The 27,542-nt window shown below is 41.1% G+C and overlaps 1 protein-coding gene across 7 annotated transcripts in view; it reads right to left on the reverse strand.

Annotated features, from left to right (window-relative positions):
- TTC29 (tetratricopeptide repeat domain 29) overlaps positions 1 to 27,542 on the reverse strand; it is a 195,116-nt gene that overhangs the window by 65,500 nt on the left and 102,074 nt on the right. For all 7 annotated transcript variants that reach the window (XM_053257260.1, XM_053257261.1, XM_053257258.1 and 4 more), the window contains 2 exons: positions 16,309 to 16,432; positions 11,909 to 12,140 (listed from right to left, as the gene is read on the reverse strand). In XM_053257260.1, the coding sequence (XP_053113235.1) occupies positions 11,909 to 12,140; positions 16,309 to 16,432 (356 nt within the window). The remainder of the gene's footprint in view (positions 1 to 11,908; positions 12,141 to 16,308; positions 16,433 to 27,542) is intronic.

Genomic DNA, 27,542 nt, shown 5'->3' on the forward strand with positions numbered 1-27,542 from the left:
TTGATGCACCTTTCTTTATACTGGCACAGTTGTGCCATTATGGTTAAGATGAGTCGTGTTTTCAACATTCTGCCATTATAAGCCCTGAACATTCTATTGCTTATAAAGCCAAATGTATGCACCCAATCCCTTTGAAACCGTGTACACACTCCTCCAAATTTGGTGCACATCTGTTGCAAAATGGCTGATATAACAGTTTAGGTTTTTAACTCCTAAAAAGAGGTTTCAAAGTGTTTGCAATGTTTTTCCACCACATATAGTGTCTCTTTTTAAAATGTTAGATGTCTTTTTAGCATTCCCCCAAAACTCAGGTTTGTACGGGACTCAATAGAACATCAGAGCAACTGAAGAAGGCAGAATCTGACATGTCTTGCACATTATATTTCTGTTTGTTAATCAACAATAAATGTATACAATTCTTTTTGATTAATAGCACCCGTCTGGAATTCAGAAAATACTTATAGGGAGTTCTGTTTGCAGCTTTAAAAACTATCTAGGTAGGTAGACTACAGTAGACTACTTTGGCAACTCAATAAGCATAAATGGGTTATTTCACTGCACCCAAAACCATAGTATAAGCATTACCATAAAGCCATCTGGCATCTTTTCAATCCATTCCCAATTGCAATTCAGATACTGCATTATAATGGCATCTTCTTTCAATCTACTAAATGCAATTGATGTAGTTAGTAGCAATTGCTCTTTATTTTAAAAAGGAGACAAATATATGAAGAAAGGAAAATATAAAAACAAGGAGATATCAAATACAATTCATTGCACTTAACACCCTCCCTTCTCAGAATACATTTTTCTTTAATTACACACTCATTCACTCAATTCCTCTGTCCAAAAATTACATTCTGTAAATAAATTGTGCTTAAAATGTATAGGAGCTCTTCTCACGATTGGTGAGAAGAGTTCTGGGGCAGTGTGCGGTGAGAGCGGGTTACACTCACTCTCCCTGCAGATGATCCCCTCTCCTTCCCTGGGTGGGCAGATCGCCTGCCTAGACGAGTGGCGGCTCCCTCTGCAGCTCTGAGGGCCAGGGTGCAGGGAAGCACTGCTGCGCATTGCCCCGCCCCCGGAGCTCCAACAATGCACTGCGTGAGTGCGCAATGCATTACTGGGATCCACCCCACCCCACCCCAAGTGTGCCAGCCGCAGCTGCTTGCTCCATTTTCAAGGGAGGCTACTTAGGTGGGTGTGCCACAGTGTAGCCACCGGGATCAGGCCTGATCCCAGTGGTTCACTTGCACATGCAAAACTGGGCTGGGCTCCCTTAGTCTGGTTTTGCACACCCGTGTGAATAGCCTTTGGATTATTTTATAGAACATCCACAGAAAGGTCTGCAATAGTTACTTATGGAAGGTTTTTTTTAATCAGTACCATCTTGCACAGCACCTCTTTTTCTTTCCCAGAATGTCAAGCACTTGATGTTTCCATAAGCCTAATTTGAGGATTAAGCTATTGCTAAAGTAATAATAAGGTCAAATACATATATACTGACACACAATTTCCCTTTCTTTGATTAAACTATTGTTACAGATGTAAGTATCTGATGATTCATAATTTTGAGGAACTGACATAAGCAATATCTCTAGTGGAATTCAAAAGTCTTTACTGTCCTCATCACCGTATTCAAAAGCAATAGTAGCTTATAGTGCCTTTATTAGGACCAAGTGATACATCACAAAGTTGTAAGTAAGCTTTGAAGTTCAATTGAACTTTTATTGAGATTAGACACTAAGCAAAGTGAGGGTGTGGAAAGTGTGGGGTGGGGGTGGGGAGAGATGTTTCTGGACATGATAGAAAAGCCCCACAGTTTGTAGCAGTCTTAAAATGGAGTGAAGGAGGTCATGATGTAGACTTAGTTTAGACTGTGCTGAGTACAAAACAGATTTCAGGTCGTACTCAGGCTGCAACAAAGAAACAATGGAGCTATTCTCACAACCAGAACTACTTGGGAAAGAGAGGGTTATCTCAGGTAGCTCTGTTTGTTTGGGACACTGAGAGCCCTCCCGACCCAGAAGCTAAAACCCTGGTTAGCCCAGATCGGCTACAAAGGTTAAAAGTGAGGTAGGAGGAGAACAAACTCCTTACTACCTCCTCCTCTGGTTGTCTGTGCCACCACTGCTGCTTGCAAAACTGCTCCTGGGTGGCTGGTGGTGGCCATGTTAATCAGAGGGTTGGGGAAAAGAGGGGGCAGACAGAGCAGAGCTGTTGCAATGCTAAGGGCAACTGCTATGCTGCTTGCCCAGTGCACTGTGGGATCCTGGAGGACCAGCACAAGTTTTCCTTCTCCCATCTGAGCTCGCTGCCATGTTGCTTGTATGGGCATGTGAGCAGCAGAGCCCAGAGGAGGCTCATGTCATATTGGAGCAGGAAGGTTGTAGCCTTCCTTCCTTTCTGTTCCCCGTCATGAGAATAACCTAATGTCAACCCGCTCCTTGAAAATCCAAAAGTGAGCAGTTATTTGGATATGTTTTCAGCATTAATCAGAACACATTATAGCATTATGTGAAAAAACCAATGGCCGACATCTAGACTAATGCTAGATGTGTTGCAAGCAAGTGATTATTTTTTACCACTTCCTTTGCACTCCACCCTTCCTTTAAAGCCCAGTATGCCACCGGAAAATATGTTCTGGAGGGTCCTGCAATACTCAGAAACATATTTAAGGAGGCACAGTGGGCTGGAGAGGGAAGGGGAGATAGTTGAAAACTGTCTAGCATGTGCAGCAGTAATCTTGAGGTCTAGCATTAATTGCATGTCCTCTATAATAAACCTTTACAAAACCATCTCAATGAAGTTCTAAGAAGCATTTAATAGCATTATAGTATAAGGTGGTGCAACTGTAGTTATCTATAGCCAACAAAGGAAAGTAGAATTCTGTCACTTGCTTTGAGAAGGCTTATTTATTTACACTTCTCTTCCATATACTGTATCAGGTTTCTACATGGAACAGGAACACACTTCCTTATTATCTTTAACTGATATACACTAAACTGAAAATGGATGGATGAGAATATATGTTATTGTGTCCCTAGAAAATAATGTATGTTATTGTGCCACTAGAAAATACGAAATGCTTACAGAAGTTTTCAAACTAGCAGAAAATAAATACATTATATAGAATATGAAAAAAATCTGATACCAAAATAGTCGCTTATATTTTCAGCATCTAAGCTACTGAGTTCTAATAGTGAATAAATGTGTACTGATAAACAGTTAAAAACCCAATGTTCTAGAAACAAATTAAACACAAATAATGTTACAGACTATGTTGATAAAATGGCGACTCAGATCAGATCTCAGCTGGAAGCATAGCTTAGCATGCAGGATACATGGAATAAACAGGTTGCTCACCTGTAACATGATCTGGAGGAGATCCATCGACATCCATAAATATGGGGATTCTGTGCCAATCAAGCTGGAAAACATCCCCTAGAGACTGTTGGTCGTGTCCTGCCCTCAAGCAGAAGTGGGCACACTTGATGTTCATTGAAGTTGCAAACAGGTCTATGGACGGGTTTCTCCAGTGGTCGAAGAGGGGAGCAATGTACTCTGTCTTGAGCTTCCATTCATGTTGTTGGTGTTGTGCAAACACGTGGCTGAGGTCATCTGCTAGGACATTCTCCAGGCCCTATATATATATGGCCATCGGGAACACTTGATGCCAGATGGACCAGTGACATAGTTGTACACTGAGGGTACACAAGGTTCGAGATATGCCTCCCCCTTGACAACTGATGTATACCTGGGACGTGATATTGTCCTATTGAACTTGGACAACCTTGCCTTGTATCAGTGGCAAGAAGGCCTAGAAGACAGCTAGCAACTCGAGGAAGGTGATATGCAATTGGGCTTGATGTGGGATCCACTTGCCTTGTATCTGTTGGTTCTCGCAATGGGTGTCCCACCCCAGCTGTGATGCATCTGTTGTCAGCCAGATTGACAGAGACTCTGTCTAGAAGGGAACCTCCTCCAGGAGATTCCAGCTGTTTGACCACCACGATAGTGACTGTAGTATTTGTGGTGGTAGTTTTAGACGTTTCCATTGACTGTCTCGGTTGGAATGGAAAACTGACAGAAACCACAGTTGTACCTTCTGCATTTCCAGCCGTGCATGCTGTTTGATGCCATAAAGCCGAGCAGTCGCTGTATCAGCCGAGCTGGCTGTGTAGGATGCTGTTGGAATACTTGCACCAGATCTCTGATGCATTTGAACCTTACTTCTGATAAGTATGCCCTTCGGGTTACTGTATTCAACACTGCTCCAATATATGTGTACGTGGTACAGCTGACCACGTACACTGGCTCCAGGTGGGGCTTTTCCCAATTGACTTGGATCTCCAAGTCTTGGAGGAGAGTCAGAACATACTGGATCTGAGAAAGTAACTCTTTCGTAACTCTGGACGTCAGGAACCAGTCGTCTAAGTACGGGTAAACTGCAACACCTCTTGTCCTTAGAGGTGAAATCACAACAGCCATACATTTGGTAAATACCCTTGGGGTGGTGGAAAGTCAGAAGGGTAAGTCAGAAGGGTATTGGTATACTTGGTGGACTACGGTGAAGCGTAGGTACTTCCTGTGTTGCTCCCTTATGTCGATATGAAATTAGTCGTCTTTCAAATCCAGCATTGCAAGCCACTTCTCATGGTGGAGAAGTGGTAAGATCTCTTGCAGCGCCATCATACGAAATGTTCTGACATGGACCAGTTTGTTTAAATGGTGCAGGTCCATGATGGGGCGGATACCCCCATCCCACTTTGGGATCTGAAAGTAACGAGAGTAAAACCCCTCCCGCCTGTTCACCCATGGCACCGGGGTGATTACACCCTTCTCCAAAAGCTCCTTCACCTCTTCCTGTAAGGACAGGGATGGCGGAGTGAACTTCATTCCCATAAAGTGAGGGGCCATTTTGAATTCTATGGCATATCCTTAGGATATGATCTTCAGGACCTAGTGGTCCAATGTTATGTGGTGCTATGAGCGGCATGGTGTGCCAGCTTGATGGACCCATGTGGAAGTGCTGGGATTGAGATAATGTTGGTGGAACTTGATTGTCAAGATGTTAACGCCCCTGCAGACGGGATTGGGGAGAAGTCCAGTGTCAGTGGGCAGTTCTGAACTTCAAAGACGCTTCTGCGATTATGGTTGCTTGTTATGTTGGGACTGAGTGGTAAGGTTATTTGTGGTAAGGATTGTATTGCTTCTTGTAGTCCTGGCAATCTTGTTGCCTATAAGTAGGCCTCTGTTTGCCATAATAGGAACGGTAACCAGGAGTGTATGCGGACATAGATGAAGCAGAGGTAAACGTTTTCACAGTGAACTTTGATTTTTTAAGTTGCTCCATGATGGACTCAGTCATCTCACTGAAGAGGCCATTTCTGTCGAAGGCCAAACCTTCACTCTTCTCTTTCATGTCATTTTAGAGGATTGTAGACCTTAGCCATGCATGCCTCCGTAAAGCAACAGCAGTGGTCAAAGAATGAGACTTTGACTCTGCGAGATGTTTTGCAATGCTTAACTGCTGCCTGGTCAATTCAGCCGATTTTTCTAGGGTTGGCTGGAATTTCTTTTTAAATTCCTCAGGGGACAAGGTGTCCAAATCCCCCTGTAGGGATTCCCACAGCCATGGTTGTACCTGGCTGAGCATGCTGAGTAATTCATGACTTTAATAGATAAGCATGAGGTGGAGCAAACTTTCCTTCCTAACAAGTCCAATTTTCTCCCCTCTTTGTCAGATGGTGTGGTGTGCCGCCTTCCCGTTTTAGAAGAGGTGGTGCAATTGCTCACAAGAGAGTTAGGGGCCGGGTGTTTCAAAAGGTAAGTGTTGTCCTTCTCCTGTATGTGATACAGGCTTTCCAGGCTCTTAGACATGGGTGTAGATGTATGGAGCACTCTGCAAGCACATTTCGCCGCTCTGGTAATCACAGGTAGAATGGGCAAGGCCACAGGTTGAGTGACACAGGTTGAGTTTATGCTCTCGGTGTAAAAGGTTTCCATGATTTCTCCACCTGGTCATTATATGGTGCCCTCGAGGAACATGAACTCATAGCAGTCTCTGAGAGGGCGGTAGTCGTAGTAGAGGTATGTAAATTTTTATTTATTAATTACATATTTTATATCCTGCTCTTCCTCCAAGGAGCCCAGAGAGGTGTACTACATACTTAAGTTTCTCCTCACAACAACCCTGTGAAGTAGGTTAGGCTGAGAGAGAAGTGACTGGCCCAGAGTCACCCAGCAAGTATCATGACTGAATGGCGATTTGAACTCGGGTCTCCTGGGTCCTAGTCTAGCACTCTAACTACTACACCACGCAAGCATGCCAGGTAGAAGGACTTTGCAAGTGCTCAGCAGACAAGGTAGTTATTAGGGCTGGCGGTGGTGCTGACGTACTCAACCGACCTTCAGTACCTGAAGGAAGAATACCCTTAGAAGTTGACGTGGAAGGGGTACTCGATGAGGAATCTAAAATAGATAGGAGCATGTGTGCGGTGGTCAGGTCCAAGCCAGTATTGCCCTCTGCATCTTCTCCCTCATTGACATCGAACGTTGGCATCGGTAGCTGGCACCGTGGAGAAACTTGCTTCGATGCTGATAGCACTGGAGTGTGTAGGGTTGATGTCGATGGAGCATCATGTTGTACCTTCGGTGTCAAAAGGGCTGAAGAAGAAATTTGCGTTGGTGCTGAAGACAGGGAATGTGCCCTCAATGTTGATCATGTCAGTGTTGACGGTTGGTTGGTGACAAGTGGTTCCGTTGCTATCGGAGATTCTGCTGGGGGTGTGATGTCGAGGGAAGTCTTCAACCTCGAAGCTGGCATTGACAGAAAGTGTTGTAGATCTTATGGGGACCGAGTGCATTCCCGCATCAAGTCAATTGTCTTTGACTTCTTAGAGCTGCAGAGGAAGCCTCAGTAGCTGGACGCTTAGCCTGTCGACTCAAGATTCCCCCACCATGTGAGTGTTGGCTCTGAACTGTTGATGTAGGAGGCTTAGAGGCTTTCAACATCGAAGGAGATGTCGACATCGATGTCAACATCCTAGGCTTCTGTTGTCCTGGTATCGAGGTTATCTTCGGTTATCTTCGGTGGCGTCTTTGAAGCAGGGCCGGATCAAGCAATGAGGGGCCTGTAGCATATGTTATGAAGGGGCCCCAAATTTTAAAAATGCACATAAATATTGAAATATACATTATTTACTTGCATAGTAAAGTAATTCAATTTTTTTTCATAGCCAGATAATACAACAAATGTCTGACACTTCAGTAATACTATTACTTACATGTAGGTATCAATTTCAAATGTCAAAAGGAAGAAAACTACAATTTAAACGTTACATTTTCTAGATTTAGCATCATGTTTTATAAGAATGCGTTTGGGAGAGAGAGATGGGGAAAAGACCAAAGACCAAGCGCTCTGCATTTCTGCCCTTGATCTTGCCTAGTGCCCCCCCCCAACCGCCCCATGCCCCCACTCAGCTGAGCCAGCCAGCCAACAAACTTTGCAAAACATCCCCCCCGCCTTGTGTTCAATCTGCAGTGCAGAGACAGTCATGGCAGGAGCAGGAGGGCTGAGAGCCTGAGCCCACATCTCACTCAGCACTCTCTTTTCCCCACTCCACACACATACCTGACCCACCCGGCAGCAGCCCGCAGCCCCGGTTCTTTGGATTCGGCGGTGGTGGGGTAGTGGATAGTGGGTTCAGCAGCAGCACATCCTGCGGGAATGGCGGTGGTAGGTAGACACATGCTCTTGGTGTGGTGCTGGTCACTGGTCACAGGTGTTGCACGTGAGAGAGAGAGAAGAATGCACACCCACGGAGCACCTATGAGTGTGATCACAAGTAAGTGTGTGGTGCATGTGTCGCTGAATATAGGAGGAGTGATTGTGCCAGTGCCGTGTGCAGGCGGTGTCTCAGGCATGAGGACGGGAGCACGCGCCAGCCCGCACGGGGTGGCTGCCTGCACCTATCAGCCCCAGCCACAAGAAGCACATGGGCGAAGGCAAGGCAGTCAGTCAATTAGAATCAGGCGGTCACTTAGTGGTGGCGCTGCTGCAGCCAATTCTGGAGGGACTCTCCTCACTGCCTGCTGCTGCCCATTCTCATCTCCCATCCCGACAGGAGATGAGAATGGGCAGCAGTAGCAGGCAATGAGTAGAGTCAGCAGAGAGCACCAAATAGAGAGCAGAAAGAAGGGGCAGACGTTCAAGCCAGGCGTGCGGGGCCCTCGAAAATGCGGGGCCCGTAGCAAATGCTACATTTGCTACTATGTTAATCCGGCCCTGCTTTGAAGCTGAGGAAGAGGGGTGTGGTTCACCTGGCATCGAAGGGTTCAGGACTTCATCATAAATGGCGGTACGAAGGTGAAGTGCCTGATTCTTGTGAGTCTGTTTAGAAAAAGACAGGCAGATCTTGCAAGTGGACACGTTGTGCTCTTCACCCAAACAAATGAGGCACAAACCGTGAAGGTCCTTAGGGGGTTTGGCTTTACAGCCTTTGCAACTCTTAAAGGGTTTTTTCTTTTCAGCCATTCCGCAAACAGAAAAAACATAGTCAGGTCTGTACCGGGGTCAAAGTGCCAGTCATTATCTGTCAGCCAAAGCCAGTCCAATTTACTACCAAACGTAGTCCGCCCACCAAAAAGAGGTAAAAAACCTTAACATCTGTCCTTAAAAAACAACAACAATTAACCAGATGAACTCACAAGAACAAATTTGAAGAACTATCCCAATGAAAAGCAGCGGACCGAAATCCAAACGCGACGGTGGTAGGAAAAGAACTGAGGAACGTTGTGCCCAGCCCACCTTTAAATAGCATGCTGTAGGCATGAAGGCAGGGCTTGGACGCCTCGACAAGCTGTGGCATTGCTACCATGTGGTTTCTGCGCAGGTGCAGAATTCCCATACTTATGGATCTCGACGGATCTCAACAGATCTTGATCCGGATCAAATAGGTATTAAAAGCACAATAATGTCAACTGGTAAATGAACATTAAGAGAACAGAGGAGAGTTGGAATGCTTACCTGGAATGTTTTTGCATGCAGAAGACAGGGTTTCAAAATGTCTTTTGAAAAACATCTTTGGTTTGCACATGGTTGTTATAAAAATACGAACATACCTGATGCCACAGGAGAAACCCTGCAGTAGGACCAAAAACCCACTATTCTTTCTGAGAATCCCTGCATACACACACCCCATTAGGAGATCCTTCCATGAGATGACATTCTACTTATTGGTTACCCTGTATTCAAGTGACTCTAATATATGCTAGGATTCCAAATTCTGTTTCAGTAAACACCAAGTTCTAAGAACATCAGAAGGAAGTTTTAATACCAAATTTCAGAAGCTTCATGGAACTACATATGTATTAGTGAATGAAATTTTCATACTTGTGCTGCTGTCATTGTTTTCAGATTGATGTGCTTTAATAGCAGCCAGTATAAAGCCTCATATTCTTAGGCAAGTTATATTTTCCATACTTGTGGAAAACACAGAATTAAATTGCCATTTTGCTTTCAACTGCATATTACTTCACTGGCATGGAAGCTGCCATAAATCAGGACTGTGTGGTCATCATTCTACATGAAGAACTGTGAGTGCCATTCCATTTGGGGAGCTGTATATATGCAGCAATAATGCCACCGCACACAGTAAAGACCTATGGTGGCTACCAGATTGGTGGTATGACATATAAATCAGACCTTTGAAATCTCGTCATTCTTTCTAGCAGTTCGTTTAAATGCAACAGATCACCCTTCAGAAGTTCTAAGACTGGCATTCAATTGTTGCCAAGGATCATATTACTAAACCAAGAATCCAAGTTTTCTGAAGAGTATTTCAGCATTTATCTATGAAGAAAGTTTACCCTCAGGGTTTGGAAGATATAAACACAGTGGCCCAAGTGTTGAGCAGCCTATGAAGAGCTGAAGGGTGGCTGCAGTGTACCTGTTGTGCAGGCTTGTTCTGCAGTCAAGTGTGGACAGAGGGAGATGAGGAAGTGATTTTCGCATCTCTTCTCCTGCCCTAGACACCCTTTTGGCTTGCAGAAATATGTCCTTGAGGGCTGTGTGACACTCAGGGACATATTTGGCAAGCAAAAAGCTTTGGCAGGGAGGGAAGGAAGTATAAATTGCTTCCTCATCCCCCTACACCCATGCTCTGCTACAGAACAAGTCTTTGCAGTAGATATACTGCAGCCTCTCTGCAAGGGTGCCACCCTTCTTCCCCTGTCCTACAGCTGCACAATATGTGGGCCACTGGTATTATTTTGGTTCAACACAGTGCTTTTCTGATTATCCAGTACAAACATCTTGGAGGCTCTAAACATCTTGGGTGAAACTAGATATATTTGAGTTCTTATGTTTATTAGGGCCAGGCTACAGGAGTTGTTACATTGATAAGCATGTTTCTTTGTCAGTGTGATACTGCATTGTTGAGCCAGTGATTTGAGCACATTCTGATGATGCAGTGTTGATACTACTGCAATGGCAATTATCAGATATGGTGAGGAATAGAACGTGAAGCTTTTAGATGTGGTATGGGAAAGACTAAATACATTTTATACAGCATCTTTAAAAATCCTTTTGGCACTACAGTGTCAACTATATGGCAGCCTCATAGATTTGCTCTATTACAGTAAAATGTTATAATGGGATTCTAATTGACAGGTAGAACAATAGGAGTTACTTGCTTCAGCCTTACAGTAACAGTATGCCACCAGACTGGTGCAGGCTAAAAGCTCTGATGACATAACTCTCACAGCTACACATATCTCTAAGCACTTGAGTTTTAGGGTATTTCAATATTTAGTATTTTATTATAAAATCTGACTTATTACACAGACATGTACACTGATTTAATGCATTTTCTAGCTTATTTTTAATGCTTGTGTGAAAAAACTCCACATTCCTACTTCCTGATTAATGCCCATTAGAAACACTTGCCCTGAACATCAAGCACTCATGGAAGGACGTTGCAGTAGCACAAAGTTGGTGAGCTAGCCAGATGTGCCACATTTGAAGCTTGCGTGATACTAGTGCTGTGCAGCGTTAAGCATACATGTGCTTGCACAGCAGTTGTGCAGTATATCTCATTTGTTTTAAGTGAACTTTTGTGCAAGAGCACAAGTCCACAAATCCTAGATTTTTAGTGCAATTCTGCAATCTTTTTTGGGCTAGTGCAGTTTTGCTTGTTATGCAGAGCTTCTTCAGGATGTCAGCCAAAGTTTGAAGATCTTCTGTTAGAGAATTACTTTTTCCAAAGAGATACATACCTAGACATACCTAGTCACAGTCCAATAGTTGAAATAAAACACTTCTGTTGTAAATCTGTGCAAATGTGGACTGTTATATGTATCAAACAACGTATCACGGCTTTTGATGCCAAACATTGCTGCACTAGGTTCCAGCATTTGATGAACAACCTGGGCTTCTGGTTTTTCACAGAATTAACGAGACAAAGCTTTTTCCTCCCAATTTGCTTTCCTGATGTGATGCTAGATAGGCATGGATACCAGAATACTCTGAATTAATGGGATTAGATCTACCATGCTAAGGACATGAGGAAAAGCTTTTTGTAACAGACTTCTAAACATTTTTAATGTTAACTAATCAATATTCACTTTAACCAGAGTTTGTTTTAAGCTTGAAATTCTGGTAAATTGGAAAACAGAGATTACTAATGAATGTCTAGCAAAGATATCCATCATACTTCCTTTTCTATATTTGTATAAACCTATTTAATACATTAAATTCACACGGTAGCAAATTTAACCTCCATACAGGACAAGGGTAATCCAATAGGATTAAACTCAGCAAATAATTTAATAAAACTATACAAGAAAAATGACTTAACCATTAAGGACAATGCCGCACTAATGCGTTTCATAACTAGCATCTTACCAACTGTAAAAGGGTCAGTGCACATGTCACTTCTGTTCTCCTTCCAGGCCAGCAGGTACTTGATGCTGTTGTTATCCGCAGCTTCTGTACGACCATTAACTTTCAGCATCATGTTGTGCGCTTTTCCAATGCCACAATATACCTTTGTTTCATCCACTAGGGTCACATCAGCAAGAGCATTTGCTGTACTGAATGCCTGATCAAAATATTCACAGGCTTTTGTGTAGTTCCCCTAATAAAAGAAGATACATATTTCCAGTTTAAAATACTTTGGCAGTCTTTATTTTTTCCACTTACTCTTTGAGAGGTTGCAGTTGTTTTTTAATTATTAATTATTATTTCTTGTTTATACAGTCAGACAGGTGTTATTGACTGGTTTGTTTTATCCAGACATCGAGTCCTTCCCAAGGACCTGGGATGGCTGAATTTTATTGTCAATGTTGTTGCTGTTGTTATAGATATCGTCGCAGAATATAGGCTGTTCCCAGTAAAGCTGCTTTTTGTAATTGGCTGATGGTGATTTCTGTGGCCCCTATGGTGTTGAGGTGCTCTTCAAGGTCTTTTGGAACTGCACCCAGGGCGCCAATTACCACTGGGATTATTTTGGTCTTTTTCTGCCACAGCCTTTCAATTTCAATTTGTAGATCATTGTATTTGGTGATTTTTTCTATTTCTTTTTCTTCTATTCTGCTATCCCCTGGTATTGCTATGTCGATTATTTTGACTTGTTTTTCTTTCTTATCGACTACAGTTATATCTGGTGTATTGTGTGGCAGATGTTTGTCTGTTTGTAGTCGGAAGTCCCATAATATTATTATTATTATTATTATTATTATTATTATTATTATTATTATTATTTTGCATGTATATCCTGCTCTTCCGCCAAGGAGCCCAGAGCGGTGTACTACACACTTAAGTTTCTCCTCACAACAACCCTGTGAAGTAGGTTAGGCTGAGAGAGACGTGACTGGCCCAGAGTCACCCAGCTAGTATCATGGCTGAATGGGGATTTGAACTCAGGTCTCCTCGGTCCTAGTCCAGCACTCTAACCACTACACCACGCTGGCACATGGCAAACGATATACTCTGGAGTCTATACCTTGCTGTCTCAATCTTCTAAAATGTAAATGGGAAACAACATAAAAATGCAGGTATCAGGAGTAGAAAAACTCAAAAGGGATTATTATGCCCGGCTATTAGCATGCAACACCCTCCCCAAAGGGAGGGGGGGGAAAGGTTATCACTAACATCTCTCTCTCTACCTCATGCAGAAACAGGATGCCTACACTTCCAAAGCAACAAGGAAGAAGGGACTGAAATGCAAGTATTTGATCACGTCAGTGAATTGCCCAAAACTTACATTACTGCTATTGCCTCATAATCCCATTCTCTACAGCAATATGTTACTTATCCTTTAAGATCACCCAGGAATGTGCTCTTATATGTATTTGTAATCATATACCAAATGTACCATCAGAACTTCAAAGAGTGCACAGAGTGGAACTCTCAGTGGTTGTGCCATGGTGGTCAGGAATTTTCTTTCCCTTGAGACATGCCAAAACCTGATCCTGTATGTCTTCCAGAAGTAGTGAAATACATTAAAAAAAAATTCAAACTGGGTGTGCTGTCCAGGGTTAGGGCAGAATAATTAGCATATTGTTGCCTGCTCAAAGTCCTTCGGATGGGGCAGGCTACAAATCCAAATAAATGATAAAAATGCCTCAGAATCCTCAAACAGGCATATGAGAGAACTAGAAAGGAATTTGTGGCTGACATGTCCCGCAGCATATGGATGGTGCAAGCCCGACCATGTTACACTGCTGGACATGTCAGGAACTTGCAGCAGTAATAGTAATCTACTTTCAGAGAAGAAGTGGGTAAGGGACCCTGAATGGGCAGCACTCCTGTGTCTGCCATGTGCGGCTGGAATTTGGACAAACACCAAATGAACATAATTACTGATTGATTAGATCTTCGATCCCTAAAGTCTACAGTGCAAATGCTCAGATAATGTTCTGAAGTTACAGGATATAGTACAGAGTTCTTAACTTTTGTTAAGTCCACCGTATCAGCATGAAATTGCTTTTGTAATACTATGTACACCCCAAAAAACCATTTTTATTTTGGTATTGTCACAATACAAAAAAACCCTAAGTAAACAAGAACAATCATCCTCTTAAATTATATCAAGTGATATATGTTATCTTTGTACATCTTTGAGTCATGCTTGGCTTATTAATAAATGAGGATATATTTCAAACATTCTGGTTTTTCATGTGCTACTTTAGTCTTGCCTATATAGTTCAAGAAAGGTATCCAACATGGTAAAGAATTATCTTTAAATTGGGGGTTGTGAAGAGTTTGTCCATAATTAGCATGTTCCAAAGTTTAATCAAACCAATCTTTGATCAATGAGTTTTTTCTTTTTCCATTTTACCTTCACAAAAAGCCCGTGAGGTAGTTTAGGCCAAGAAAGAGGAGAGTGAATGGCTCAAGATTGTCCAGAGAGCTTCATGGAATGTAGATATGTGAATTATGATTTCATTGGTCCTAGTCATTGCACCACACTGGCTCGACACATTTCACTATTTTGATTAGCATTGATATGGGATTCATTTTATACCTATATAGGCTAACACCTGAAATTCTCCTTAGAACCTTGCTGTTTTAAGCACTTTTAAAACAGTGTTTTAAGCACTATTTTAAGCTTTTCTGCCCTCCCATTGTCCCTCTCCTGCCCTCCCAAAAATCCACCTGGAATGGTGCGGCATGGACAACTACAGTAGGAAGGGGTTGGAAATTGGGGAAAATCAGACAGTAGAACCTCACACAAACAGAAATGGCTAACACACTGAGCAAAGTTGCATGCACGTTCGAAAGCTGTTCAAGTACACTTGTACAAATGCAAAAATTGCACAAATGCAGTGGTGCAATAGTATGTCCATTGGAAATAATGGCTGTACTATCACTCAACTCAATTTATGCAATTTTTGCATTTGAGCAAGAGCATACTTGCAACTGCATTTACATTACATTACAATACACACTGAACTTTTCACAGTATGTCAGCCAACATGTTTATCCAAATTACTTTATGTGTATAAAGAAATATAAACAGATGTGCAATAAATGCACATTTGCCACCCTGTGTATAACTCAGTATCAGGGTATATACATGACAAGACACCAAGGAGACCCAATTGGCTGTGTTTCCCTCTACTGGAAGTACAAGTATGATACATGTGAAATTGCTATATTTTAATACAGGGCTGCTCAACTTCAGCCCTTCTGTAGATGCTGGCCTACAATTCCCATAATTCCTGGCTATTGGCCACTGTGGCTGGGGATTATGGGAACTGTAGTCCAAAACCAGCTGTGGGGGCGTAAGCTGAGCAAGCCTGGTTTAATATGTGAATGAAGGAGATAGTTAAGGAATCATGAATGTTTTAATTCTTCTCCTTCGCTCTTCCCCCCGCAAATTATGTGTCCAATTTAAAATCTGTTGGGCACTTCTACATACAGTGCTTCCACATCTGGCAGAAATGTCAGGGTAGGTTTGTAAATGCACTAAAACAAAGAATCTGAAACTTCAGTCAAGAAGTAGAGTCAAATCAACATGAAGAAAAAGCTAGACAACTGAAACATACCTGAGCTTTTATTTGAACATTTCTTTTCAGCAGGTATGAAAACAGGACTTGTAATAAAGACTTGACTAAACTAAAAACAAAATCCTGATGAGGAAATTTACTCACTGGCCCCAACCAGAAAGGATCATGAGTACATAAAATGAATGAATGGAAATGTTTTATACATTTGGTTTTGTCTAGGCTCCCTTTCTGAGAGCTGAGATGTAGCAGACAGGGCAGATATCTGCCACTTTGAGGTTGCAATGCACTATAACTTTTCTGTACAGTACAGAGTGGAACCACTCCAGAAAACCTTCACTCACAGAATATATTAGAATAGTACCAGAAAATTATTTAATGCCATTTTAAAAAATGCATCCTGCCAGTGCAGTGGCTAGTTCCTCCTCTCCTTTTCATTAACTATCTGGCACTGCAGATTGTGGGATTTAGCTTCTAAGTTAATAGTAAGCTTTTGAAAATATTTAGCATTCTATTTCTATCCATGCTGGGATTCACATCTAACCCATGATCGAAACATCAGGAATGCTCAAATCCTTTCTTTGCATTTCAGATCCATGTAATGCAGATCCATGTAAAACAAGTATGTATCCTGCTACCAGGATAGGGTATGACAACAACTAAGAAACACAACCTATGCAATATGATGTGAGTTGAATTATTTGCTGGTACAAACGTTTAGAATCAGATTGTATAAATAAAGATTCTAGTTGACATAACATGAAGTAGGATACTATTACTCAAACCAATACTTACTCTCTCATTGTAAATGTTTCCAAGAAATGTACATGCATCCACCAGGTTTTGGCTCAGCTGAACTTTCTTGGCAATATACATAAACTTGTCCATGTAGTTAATAGCTTCATCCACATCTCCCAGACTAAGAATAAGCAAATAAGACTGTACATTTAATAAGCAAGTTCATTATATCACACCTGACCACAGTTGAAGGTCCAATCAATCATTCCGGATATAAAATTTTATTTCATAAAGTTCATAACTAAAATAATTAGTGTGATTTGGAGAAAAATCATAGGCCACAGCTTCTACCACATACTGTAGAAGCTGAAGTTCATAAACATGATGGTCTCCTTCAAGACATAATTACTGCTCTTTATTTTGGTAAGCCAAGGGTTGCTGGAGTCACACTACCTACAAAATCCACACTAGACTGTAGGTGTCACCTTCGATTCCCAATTCAATATACATAACCTGAGGTCATCCCCAAATCTAAGCCGAATATTGGTCCACGGACATTGACAAGACATCTGCACTTTTTTTTTTTTTAATAAAGGAAGCTTTATTAACAACAAAGCACCTCTACACTACAATTACACCATACAGGCCAGATACTCAGGTTTGTGAGTAAAACAGCACACACTTTCTCTTTCTGCGTCTGTGTCATGGCTGGTGACCTTAATATAAGCCGTGAACCTGAATGCCTAATGTGGTAGCACAGAAAACTAAATGTCAAGCCACCAGTGAGCCAAAAACTCCAGCCCTAATATAGAAATGTGTAGGAACCAAAGTTTATATATAATGATAAACGGGATTGTTTTCTCATTGTTTTAAAGAAAAAGCATCAAGCTAATTTCATGCAGCAAAAGAATGAGCAATAAGGAATAAAAATGTATAATATGTACATGCTAGTTCTGCTCCAGTGTTCTCTAATCTCACATATGAACAACAAAAATAGTAGGACAACTGTGCAGATACAGTTGTGATTCCTCCAGATGCCTGAACTTCATCAAACTAATACAAAATTTGATCAAGTGCCCTCAAATGATCATGCGTTAAAACACGATCCATTTTATATTACACACAAATTTGTTTATAGGCATACGAGGTATTTTATTACAATCTGAAAAAGACAGCAACTGAACATTTCTTAAATGTGAAATGTACTGTAAACATTTGCTATATGTCAAAAGGTTTCTAGAGTTTAAAATCAGAGTCACATTTTGAACCCTATTTTTCTTTCAAAGGCGAGAAAATCAAACATTTCTACACAGAAGAACTGAACTGATTTATATAAGTTAAAGGACAAGGTTAAAATGTTAGACAAATATTAATTCCAGTTTTTCTAGTTTTCTATATGCAGTGCACAGGTGCAACTTGAACAGCATATTATATGGTATAATCATTAAATTCATTCAACCAGACCTTAGAGAGTTAAAAACATATATTCTGAGGAAAAGTACTCCTCGGTCCAAAGAATGAGAATGAAACTGTGCAGAATATTTGTGTATCAAGGTGATTCCAGTTTCCAACTGGGAAAACAGGACTGTTAACACCCACATCCCCTGACAACTGTCCAATTATGTATATCACACTTGGCCTACTGTTTGCAGTAGAAGTAATCAATAAAGGATGTGGTTGAGTGAACATAGATTTTGGCTGAACCAATGCATGAAATCTTAATCATTTACTCAGAGTGGAGAAATCAAATAGAGCAGAGATGAAACAGCCACTGAGGGGTTTCTTGATTGTGCCACCAAGTTTGTGGGCTAGAAGCTGAAAGTAATAAGTCAAATGGAATCAGTGACAGGAGAAAAATGTAAAAAGGTTTTCTTAATGTAATGAATTAATAGAAATGTTTTCAATGTATTTTTGGTCATTAAAAAAAATATATTGCACTGAAATAGCCTATGTTTTTTTAAACAGAAAATAAGAAGTTACTTATTTCTCTAAAGTGAAAAAAGGAATTAATTTGATCTATAATCAAAAGGTAATATGAAGACTGTTTTCTCTCTGCTACGTGAAAAAAACTCTTCTTCAAAATTAAAAACTGCATTGAAATAAGTATACAAAATGTCTATACGGGGAACAAACCTTAAAAAAACAGTGCCATCAGATTAAAGTCTGTCTAGTCTAACCAAACTTTTATTTTTTGTTTACATAGCAAGTCCTTTCGTTTTATGTTTTCTCCATCCAAAAAGCATACCCTGCATTTTGAAATATTTGACTATTTCTTAAGTAGCATTTGAATCCTCAGCTGCAGAAAACAGAGATGGCTAATCCTTATCAGTACTGTAATTTTCATTTTCCATATATAGCTGGAATTAATCAAATTAATAAGTCGAATGGTTTCTTCCACTCTTTCATCTTCTTTCCCCATCTTGCTCTGCTAGCGGCACAATCTGATCCTTTTTTTTTTTAAAGTGTATCCCTGAAAGCATTGGCCAAATTCATACTACTGTGATAAAACTTGTTACAAGCAAAACCACTTTTTGAACAATGAAGAGCACCAGAGGTGTAGCAAGGTTGGGGGTCAGTGTTCCCTCTAACAGGGATTCCCAGATGTTGTTGAATACAACTTCCATAATCCCCAAGCAAAAGCCATTGCAGCTGGGGATGCTGGGAGTTGTAGTCAACAACATCTGGGAATCTCTGTTAGAGGGAACACTGGTTGTGGTGGGCCCTCAAACAAAAAGTGAAGGTCCCTGCTCCCCACTTCTTCTGAGATGTATGAGGGGGAGAGCAGAGAGCCAGCCAGCAGGCACCCCACTCCCTCAGGTGCCCAGGGACATTTGCCTCTCTTCTTTTATTCAATTTTAGCTATGCTCCTGAAAAGTACATTGAAGATCTTTGCTGGAAAGCACAACGTTTGCCATTGCAAGAGGAACGAGTGCATTTTTTTCTAAAAAGTTTCCATATACTGGCTCTTACAGGACAGTAAAACCAAAAGCCAAAAAAACCCCCACAACCCCAAAACCTGAGGCCTTAAATTTATGTAAGATAGAGAGTCAGCTCATCTTGAGAAAAAAGAATGATTCCTGAATGTACAATTGAAACATTTATTAAGTAATCCAATATCTTCACCCTTCCCATCATGAAGTATTTGACTTCCAGATGTTTGTATCTCTTACTAACTAAAATCCCAGAGTAACTCAGTGAGGGAACAACATTATCGGAGGGGGGATGTAATCTTCTTTCATGAAGGTGTTCAAAAGAAAGTTGAATGGGCACCTGTTAGATATGTTTTAGGTGTAGAGCAGGGTTTCTTAACCTTTGGCTCCCAGATGTTGGACTACAACTCCTATCATCCTTAGCCACAAAGGCCATGTCTGGGGATGATGGGAGTTGTAGTCCAACAACATCTGGGGGCCCAAGGTTAAGAAACCCTGGTGTAGAGTATCCAATTGGCCCAAAGATTTGGGCTAGATGATTGATAGGTTCCTGGGTGTAAATTTCATGCTTTGTGAAACCTGCTTCGGAATGCACTTGACTTTCTGAGGTTTTCAGCTATCCCAACTTGATTACCTCCTCTCTTATTGCAAGGTTCCACCAGTTCAGGCTAAGTCTTAACTGCTAAAGGCTTCTTTATATGTAGTTGTTTTTTCTTTGAAGGATGCGTGCCTCTGCCTGCCTCCAATAATATTGGTGTATGAATCAGCTCTTCTGCAGCAAAACCTCTCTTCCTTTTTCATAACATTTGAACAGCTGTCACAGTCATATTCTGACTTCAGGGTCTGGGCATGTGTAATGGCAATGTTAAGAGGAAAGTGCTCCCATTTCTCTCTCTCGCCCTCAAAAAAATAAATATCCATACAGCTTCACTGTTATTGGCTGACATGTTATGCAATCTTAAGAGGGTGGAACAGAGCTCTGCCCTCAAAAGAGGAGAGTAAACTAGCTGCCCTTCAGGGCAGAATATGGGGAGAGGGGATGTGGAAGCAATTTTCACTTCACTTCTCTCCTCTCCCTGCAAAAGCCCGATTTGCAAGTAGAAATATGTCTCTGCAGGAAGAGAAGAGAAGCAAAGATCTCATTAATATTCCCTTTCCCAGTGCACAGCCTTGTGAGACAAGCCTGCAAAGGCAGCTAGTTTACTCACTCCTCTTGAGGGTGGAGCTCTTGCTTTGCCCTCAGTAGGCTGAGTAACATGTCAGTCACTGATACTTACACTTTAATTTCAGGGTTCGGGTTGATAAGCCTTTGCTAGGGACCAAACACTGTGAATCATGTAATATAGCACAGATCCATCTCTCAGACAGACAGCAGCTACTTGGACAAGGATCAGGAAGTCATATTAGAACCTGGAACTGGGAAATCAAGTCAGATCTGATATGCACACACTGTAGAGAGACTATGTGGTTGGCAAAGTGAAACAAAGTAGTCATAAGGCCAATCATGGCAAGAGGACCAAGTTAAATGATCGTCCAGATCACAACAGCTGCAATACAATGCTCAGTTGTGCATAGTTCTGCCACTTATTTAAATGAAATTAAACACACAGAGCTGACCATAGGCAGCTGGTGCAATCCCCCAGGCACTGTGCTGCATAATTTCATTTATTACAATGAGGTTTGTGCAGGGTTCCCTTGGAAATCACATTAGTGATTTCCTAAACATCCTATTCAGATGTTTAAAAAGTGCTGAACATGCCTACAGTGCTGAAAGAGGGTGCTCAAGTCCCACCCTGGCATGTCACTCATCCCCTTGCCTGCTCTGCTCATGGATACGTCAGTGTTCTTCAACATAGGAACACTGTAACCATGATGGCAGGCATTTCCATGATCAGTATCCTGATTCAGGCTGCCAATCATGAAAACGCCTGCCATCACATTTATGGGGTTTCCCTCTGCAGATGAACACTGCTGCAACCATGAGCAGAGCAGGTGAAGGACTTCTGGACCTGCTTTTGGTGCTGAAAACATGTTTCCCCCCCCAGTTTAAGTGATTTAGTCAAGAAGGATAATACTAACCAAGACTCATTCTCCTGAAAGTGTGAAGATATCCTTGGCACATAAGGATTCCTAAATGATGCCCATAAGAGAATGGTTAAGAGCTTTGTGAAAAATTGAATAACAATTAAAGCTTCTGTGAGACCCAATTACACATCTATATCTCTCTCTATACATACACTCTTGTCTATACTATAGACAGGCACATGTGCACCCGATACTTCCGGCCACTTCGGCTGATGAGGGCAACGGGACGGCAGGGAGGAAAGCTGCTGCCCCGAGGGGCTTTAAAACAACGGAGCACCGGTGGAAGAAATGCAGCGGGAGGGGTGAGTTCGCCCTCCCGCACCCTTAAGGGAACACCCCCGCCACCTCCAGAATGTTGAAATAGCCCCGGTAGCTGAAATATTTTGGAGACCTCTATAATGGCCTCCGAAATGTTTCGGGCTCAAGCCTACTTTGTATTGAATATGCCTTAATTATTCAATTGCAGAATTAGCCATTCTTCAGAGATGTAGTTCCACTGTATCTCTGCATGTCACTGCTTTGGGCTCACTTCTGTTCATTTAGTAGGCACACCCAGAATACTGATACAAACACATATGGTAGCATACAGTCTAGTTAGTAATTACTAAACACCATTAAATGTTAGTCATGTCAACTTACATCCTATTTATTGCAATGGGGCTTGAGTCATGACATCAGATGGCATTTGATGCTGCCTCTGATAGCTGAGAATGCAGATGATCTGCAAAGTCTAGTAAGGAAAGTAAAGGAGCACAGTGAGAAAATGGGATTACGACTAAATGTAAAGAAGACTAAACTAATGACAATGGGTATAGCAACCAGCCTCAGAATGGTTAATGAAGTCATTGAAGTGGTGGATAGCTTCTGCCTTTTAGGATTGACCAACAACAGTAAAGGATCCAGTAGTCAAGAAATACGTCGCAGACTAGCGTTTAGGAGGGTTGCAATGAAGGCCTTGGAGAGGATATTTAGATGCTGTGACGTGTCTATACCTATAAAGATTAGAATCGTTCTGACAATGGTTTTTCCCATATCACTCTATGGATGCGAAAGCTGGACTTTGAAGAAGCAAGATAGAAAAACCAATAATTTGCAAGAAACAAACCAACTAATGTACAGTGCAGCAACAATAACAACACAAGAGCTCGGATATAAGATCAGTGGACCTGTAAAAAAAGAAAGTAGTACATCACCTAAAAGGAAGATTGGATTAGAAAATAAAATTGCCAGGCTTAGATCAGATGCTAGTAAATTGAAAGATATGAAAGACAAGAAGCTGAAGAATGAAAACACCAAACAGCATCTGATCCAAAAATACCACCGAGATTCAAGGAAAATTAGAGAAGTCCTGGAATAATAAAGCAGCAAATAACAGCAGTGTCAAAGAAGATTAGCAGATATGAAGCCAGAATTACACAACACAGGCAGAATCTCCAATTCCAGTCGAATCAGAGACATTTCTGACAAGGCATGGAAGGAGAAACTGCAAGAAACATAGAAACACCAAATAAAGAAGAAACAGTGCAATTCTGGGGGAAATTATGGGACAATCCAATAGATTATAATAAAAAAGCAGGATGGGTGAAAGAGGTCGAAAAATGTAACCAACAAATGCAAGATCTAATAATAACATCCGAATTAATAAGTGAAAGAGCAAAGAAAATTAAAAATTGGACTGCACCAGGCGACGATGAACTGCATGGCTTTTGGCTTAAACACCTAACAAGCCTCCATAAACAACTATCAAAACAGTTCAATCACATTTTGCAAGGAGGTGATATTGAACAATGGCTAACAACTGGGAAATCTCATCTCATAATGAAAGACCCAGCAAAAGGTGCAGTTCCAAGTAATTATAGACCGATAACCAGCCTGCCAACCATGTTCAAATTATTAACTGGAATAATCGCAGATGAAGTAATGCAACACTTATTAACTAACAAACAGCTTCCAGTTGAACAGAAAGGAAATTCCCCAAACAGCAGAGGCACAAAAGACCAGCTGCTGATTGACAAAATGATTTTAGAAAATTGCAAGAGAAGAAAAACAAATCTAAGTGTTGCATGGACTGACTACAAGAAAGCCTTCAACTCATTGCCTCACACATGGATACTAAAATGCTGAGAATCAACTGGTGTCAGCAAAAACATTCAGATATTTATTTAAAAAGCAATGAGCATGTGGAGTACACAGTTAACAATCAATGGCGAGACACTTGGACAGGTTAGCATTAGAAGAGGTATTTTCCAAGGGGACTCACTATCCCCTCTGTTGTTTGTAATCACCATGACTCCACTTTCACAAATACTAAACAAAACAGGCCTAGGATACCAAACATCTAAATTTTACATCAAGTAAAATCAACCATCTTCTGTAAATGGACGATCTGATGTTGTATGGAAAGTCCCAGTCAGATATCGAATCACTGCTAAACACTATCCGTATATTCAGTAGCGATATAGCAATGGAGTTTGGACTAGACAAATGTGCTGCATTAATAATGAACAGAGGAAAAATAAGAAAAACAGAAGGAATAGAACTGCCCAATGGAAGCAACATCAAGAACCTGGAAGATAAAGAATATTACAAATACATGGGCGTTCTCCAGGCTGATAACATTGCACAAACTGATGTTAAAAGAAAAATTGGAAGTGAATACATCAGGAGAGTTAGAAAAATCTTAAAGTCCAAACTCAATGGCGGGAACTCCATACAAGCCATAAACACCTGGGCTATACCTATTATCAGATACAGTGCAGGAATAATAGACTGGACCCAGGCAGAGCTGGAGACGCTAGATCGTAAGACCAGGAAAATAATGACCATCAATCATGCTTTGCACCCCCGCAGTAATGTAGATCGGCTATTGCTCCCTCGCAGCTCAGGTGGAAGAGGAATGCTGCAAGTCCATCAAACAGTAGAGGAAGAGAAAAGAGGCCTTGAAGAATATATCAAGGACAGTAAAGAAGATGCACTTCAAATGGTCAAGAACGAGAAACTATTCAACACCAATGAAACAAAGCAGGCCTACAAGAAAGAACAAGTCAATAAGCAAGCAGAAAAATGGAAAAATAAGCCACTGCATGGTCAATATTTGCACAATATAAGTGGGAAACCATTAGTATCAATATAAGTGGAAAATCAATATTTTTTGCAGATGTTCCAGTGTATCATCCCTGCTACCTTGTCATGCCTTTGTTTGTACTCAGTCTGTGCGATCTTTTTACAACAGCTGATTAGGTGGTCCACTGTTTCATCTGCTTCTTTACAAAGGCAGTACTTGCTGTTTGTTGTTGACTTTTCTACTTTTGCTCTTATTGCATTTGTTCTTAGTGCCTGTTCTTGTGCAGCCAGTATTAAACCCTCTGTTTCTTTTTTCAAGTTGCCATTCTTAAGCCATTGCCAGGTCTTGGTGATGTCTGATTTTCCACTTATATTGTGCAAATTTTGACCATGCAGTGGCTTATTTTTCCATTTTTCTGCTTGCTTATTGACTTGACTTTTCCCAGATACTCTGTAAATAATTAAAGGATATGCAGAGTCAACTGTGTCACTGCTTGGAATTTATTCTAGTATTTCATAAAGACAGTTAAAATGAGAGAAAGAGAGCAAGAAACTCCCAGTGGGCCTTAATATTAAGGGTTTCACACTGATTCAAAGACAAACTCACCATTAATAGCCATATTAGCAAGACATCACATTTAACTCACTCATCACAAAAAGCAAAGTAAGAGCAAATGAATACAATCCTAGCTCTTAAGCGTCAGCTCAGTATTCACAAGCCCTGATTCTCTGTACATAGTGCCAATCTGAATATGTGTACAGTGTCTTATATTATATTATTATTATTATTATTATTTTTACCCGTAGCCCCTTTGGGGGGCTTCCTAAAGGCTGGGGTTTTTTTTTTTGCAAAGATTCCCCCTCACCCCACTGGCCTCTAGGGCCTCACAGGGACCATTTGAGCATGTGCAGTGGCCGTTTTTAAAAATAATCTTTTTTTTAAAGGCCACTGAAAACAAAATGGCCACCACGCATGCTCAAATGGCCTCTGCAAAGCCTGGCATGACCTAGAGCCTCACAGAGGCCATTTGAGCATGCACGGTGGCCATTTTGTTTTTGGGAGCCATTTTTTTTAAAAAATCAATTTTACAAAATAGCGCCCCCCTTCAAGTGGCACCCGGGGCACGTGCCCTGCCTGCCCTACCCCTAGATACGCCCCTGACTACATTGCCCAATTGGCACAAAGGAGCGCTTCAGTAACATTAAGATTATTTTGCTCCAAAGGTGGAGAGGTTATCCCAGCAGCATTAAAGCTATTTGCTGCTAAATCATTGGCCCAACTTCTATATGGCATGTAATTGGGCCCCTACCCTAATTATAGGCCATTGGAGATAATCCAGTCTAAATTTATTAGAGCAGTATTTAGGGCCCCTTGATTATCTCCAACACAGCGTTGAGGTTGGAAATGGGTCTTCAGAGGGTGGAAACAAAAGCATGGATTTTAATCCTCAGTTATTGTCTTAAGATCCATTTGTCCCCTCTGGGGCTGATCTCTCTTATGTGGCCGATAGGTTTCAATCTATCTGGACACAAGCACTATTGGGCAAACTGTCATCTTTCTACTGAATATCTGTCATTACTAGATTACAGTCAAGCCAAGAAGACCCTCAAACAGAGGGTCTTGGATACTGAACATCAGAATGATTTAAGCTCCATCTCGGAGACCATAAAAGGGTGCCTTGGTGACTTTAACTGGGAACCTGCTAGCTACCTATTGTCCCTTTCTTTACTGAGCTATCACAGAGTGTTTCTCAGAGCAAGATATGATGCCTTACTGTCAGGAGTTCTATCTGGAAGGTTTTTGAAACCCCCTTTGACCAGTAGGTTTTGCCCTTGTACTTCAGGTGAGGTTGGATCTGTCCATCATGTGCTGCTGTTTTGTCCTTTTTATAATGATAGCCGGTGCAGTCTTATTTCTCCCCTGCTATCACGTTTTCCTGGCTGGCCTGCTGAATTTTACACTCCTTCTGGTAGATAAGAAACCTTCTATCACCTACAATGTTGCCAAATTTTGTGCAGCTGCTGTTAAGATCTGCCAACAGCTAATTTCCAGCCCTACTTTTTAAATGCTGCTACAAGAGGCTTCTATGTTGGTGTATTCTGTATGACTTAACTTTTATCTAAATGCAATATCATCTGTTTGTATGTATAACTGATCAATGATTGTAATAAAGCTATTCATTCATTCTGCTTTTGGAAGGTTCTCAACTTTCTACCAAGTGAATTTCAGTTCTTAGAAAAAGTTTGTAGCTATGTCATAAATGCCTCCTTAACTAAGGACTACAAATGTACTCAGGAGCTCTCTCTAATATATACACAATTCTTTATTTTTATTTATTTTATTTATTGTTAAATTTATATACTGCCTTTCATTAAAAATAATCCCAAGGTGGTTTACAAAAGTTTTTAAAAAGTATAATAAAAATGGCAATTAAAAGTAAATTAAGTAAAAAGGCAATTAAGCTAAAAATAGGACAACAAATCTGATTTAAATATATAAAATACAAACAAAAACTGTACACAGATAAAAACACACAGAAGCAGCAATAAAACCACCATGTAAAGGCCTGGATAAAAAGCCAAGATTTAACAAGCTTTCTAAAAACTGTGATGGAGTCTGAGGAGTGAATGACCACTGGGAGAGCATTCCAAAGTCTGGGGGCAGCAACAGAGAAGGCCCTGTCACACGTGCACGACAACCGAGCCTCCCTCATTGTCGGCACCTGGAGCAGAGCCCCCTCAGATGATCTCTGCAGCAACCCTTGGCAGCAACCCTTGGGAGCAAACAAAAGCTTCTCCTTTCATTTCCATGGAAAGAGACAATCCACTCATTAATCCTTTTGCCTTTGTAGACTGCCTCCTTTTACTGAAACAAACAGGGATCACTTGTTCCTAGAGCATCTCCATATTCCCATCAGAGGGCATGCTGAACTCTGGATTGGGAGGATTGAACATGATTTAATGTCTGAAAACAATAACCTTAATCATCTAAAGATTTCTCACCAAACATCTTTTTTTCCATAATCCACATTGTCACATTATAAAATCATCATTCACAATGAAGGGAAATAGAATTATATCTGCAACAAATGGTTAGTTACATGCTTAAAGCATTAGCAATGTCTCTCTGGAAGAAGTGAGGTAGAACAATGAAATAAAAACTTCTAAAAAAGATTTATAGAAAGGTTACACTGTGCCATGTTTACTGAAGCA

Source organism: Hemicordylus capensis, chromosome 5, assembly GCF_027244095.1.
Source record: "Hemicordylus capensis ecotype Gifberg chromosome 5, rHemCap1.1.pri, whole genome shotgun sequence".
Lineage (NCBI taxonomy): Eukaryota > Metazoa > Chordata > Lepidosauria > Squamata > Cordylidae > Hemicordylus > Hemicordylus capensis.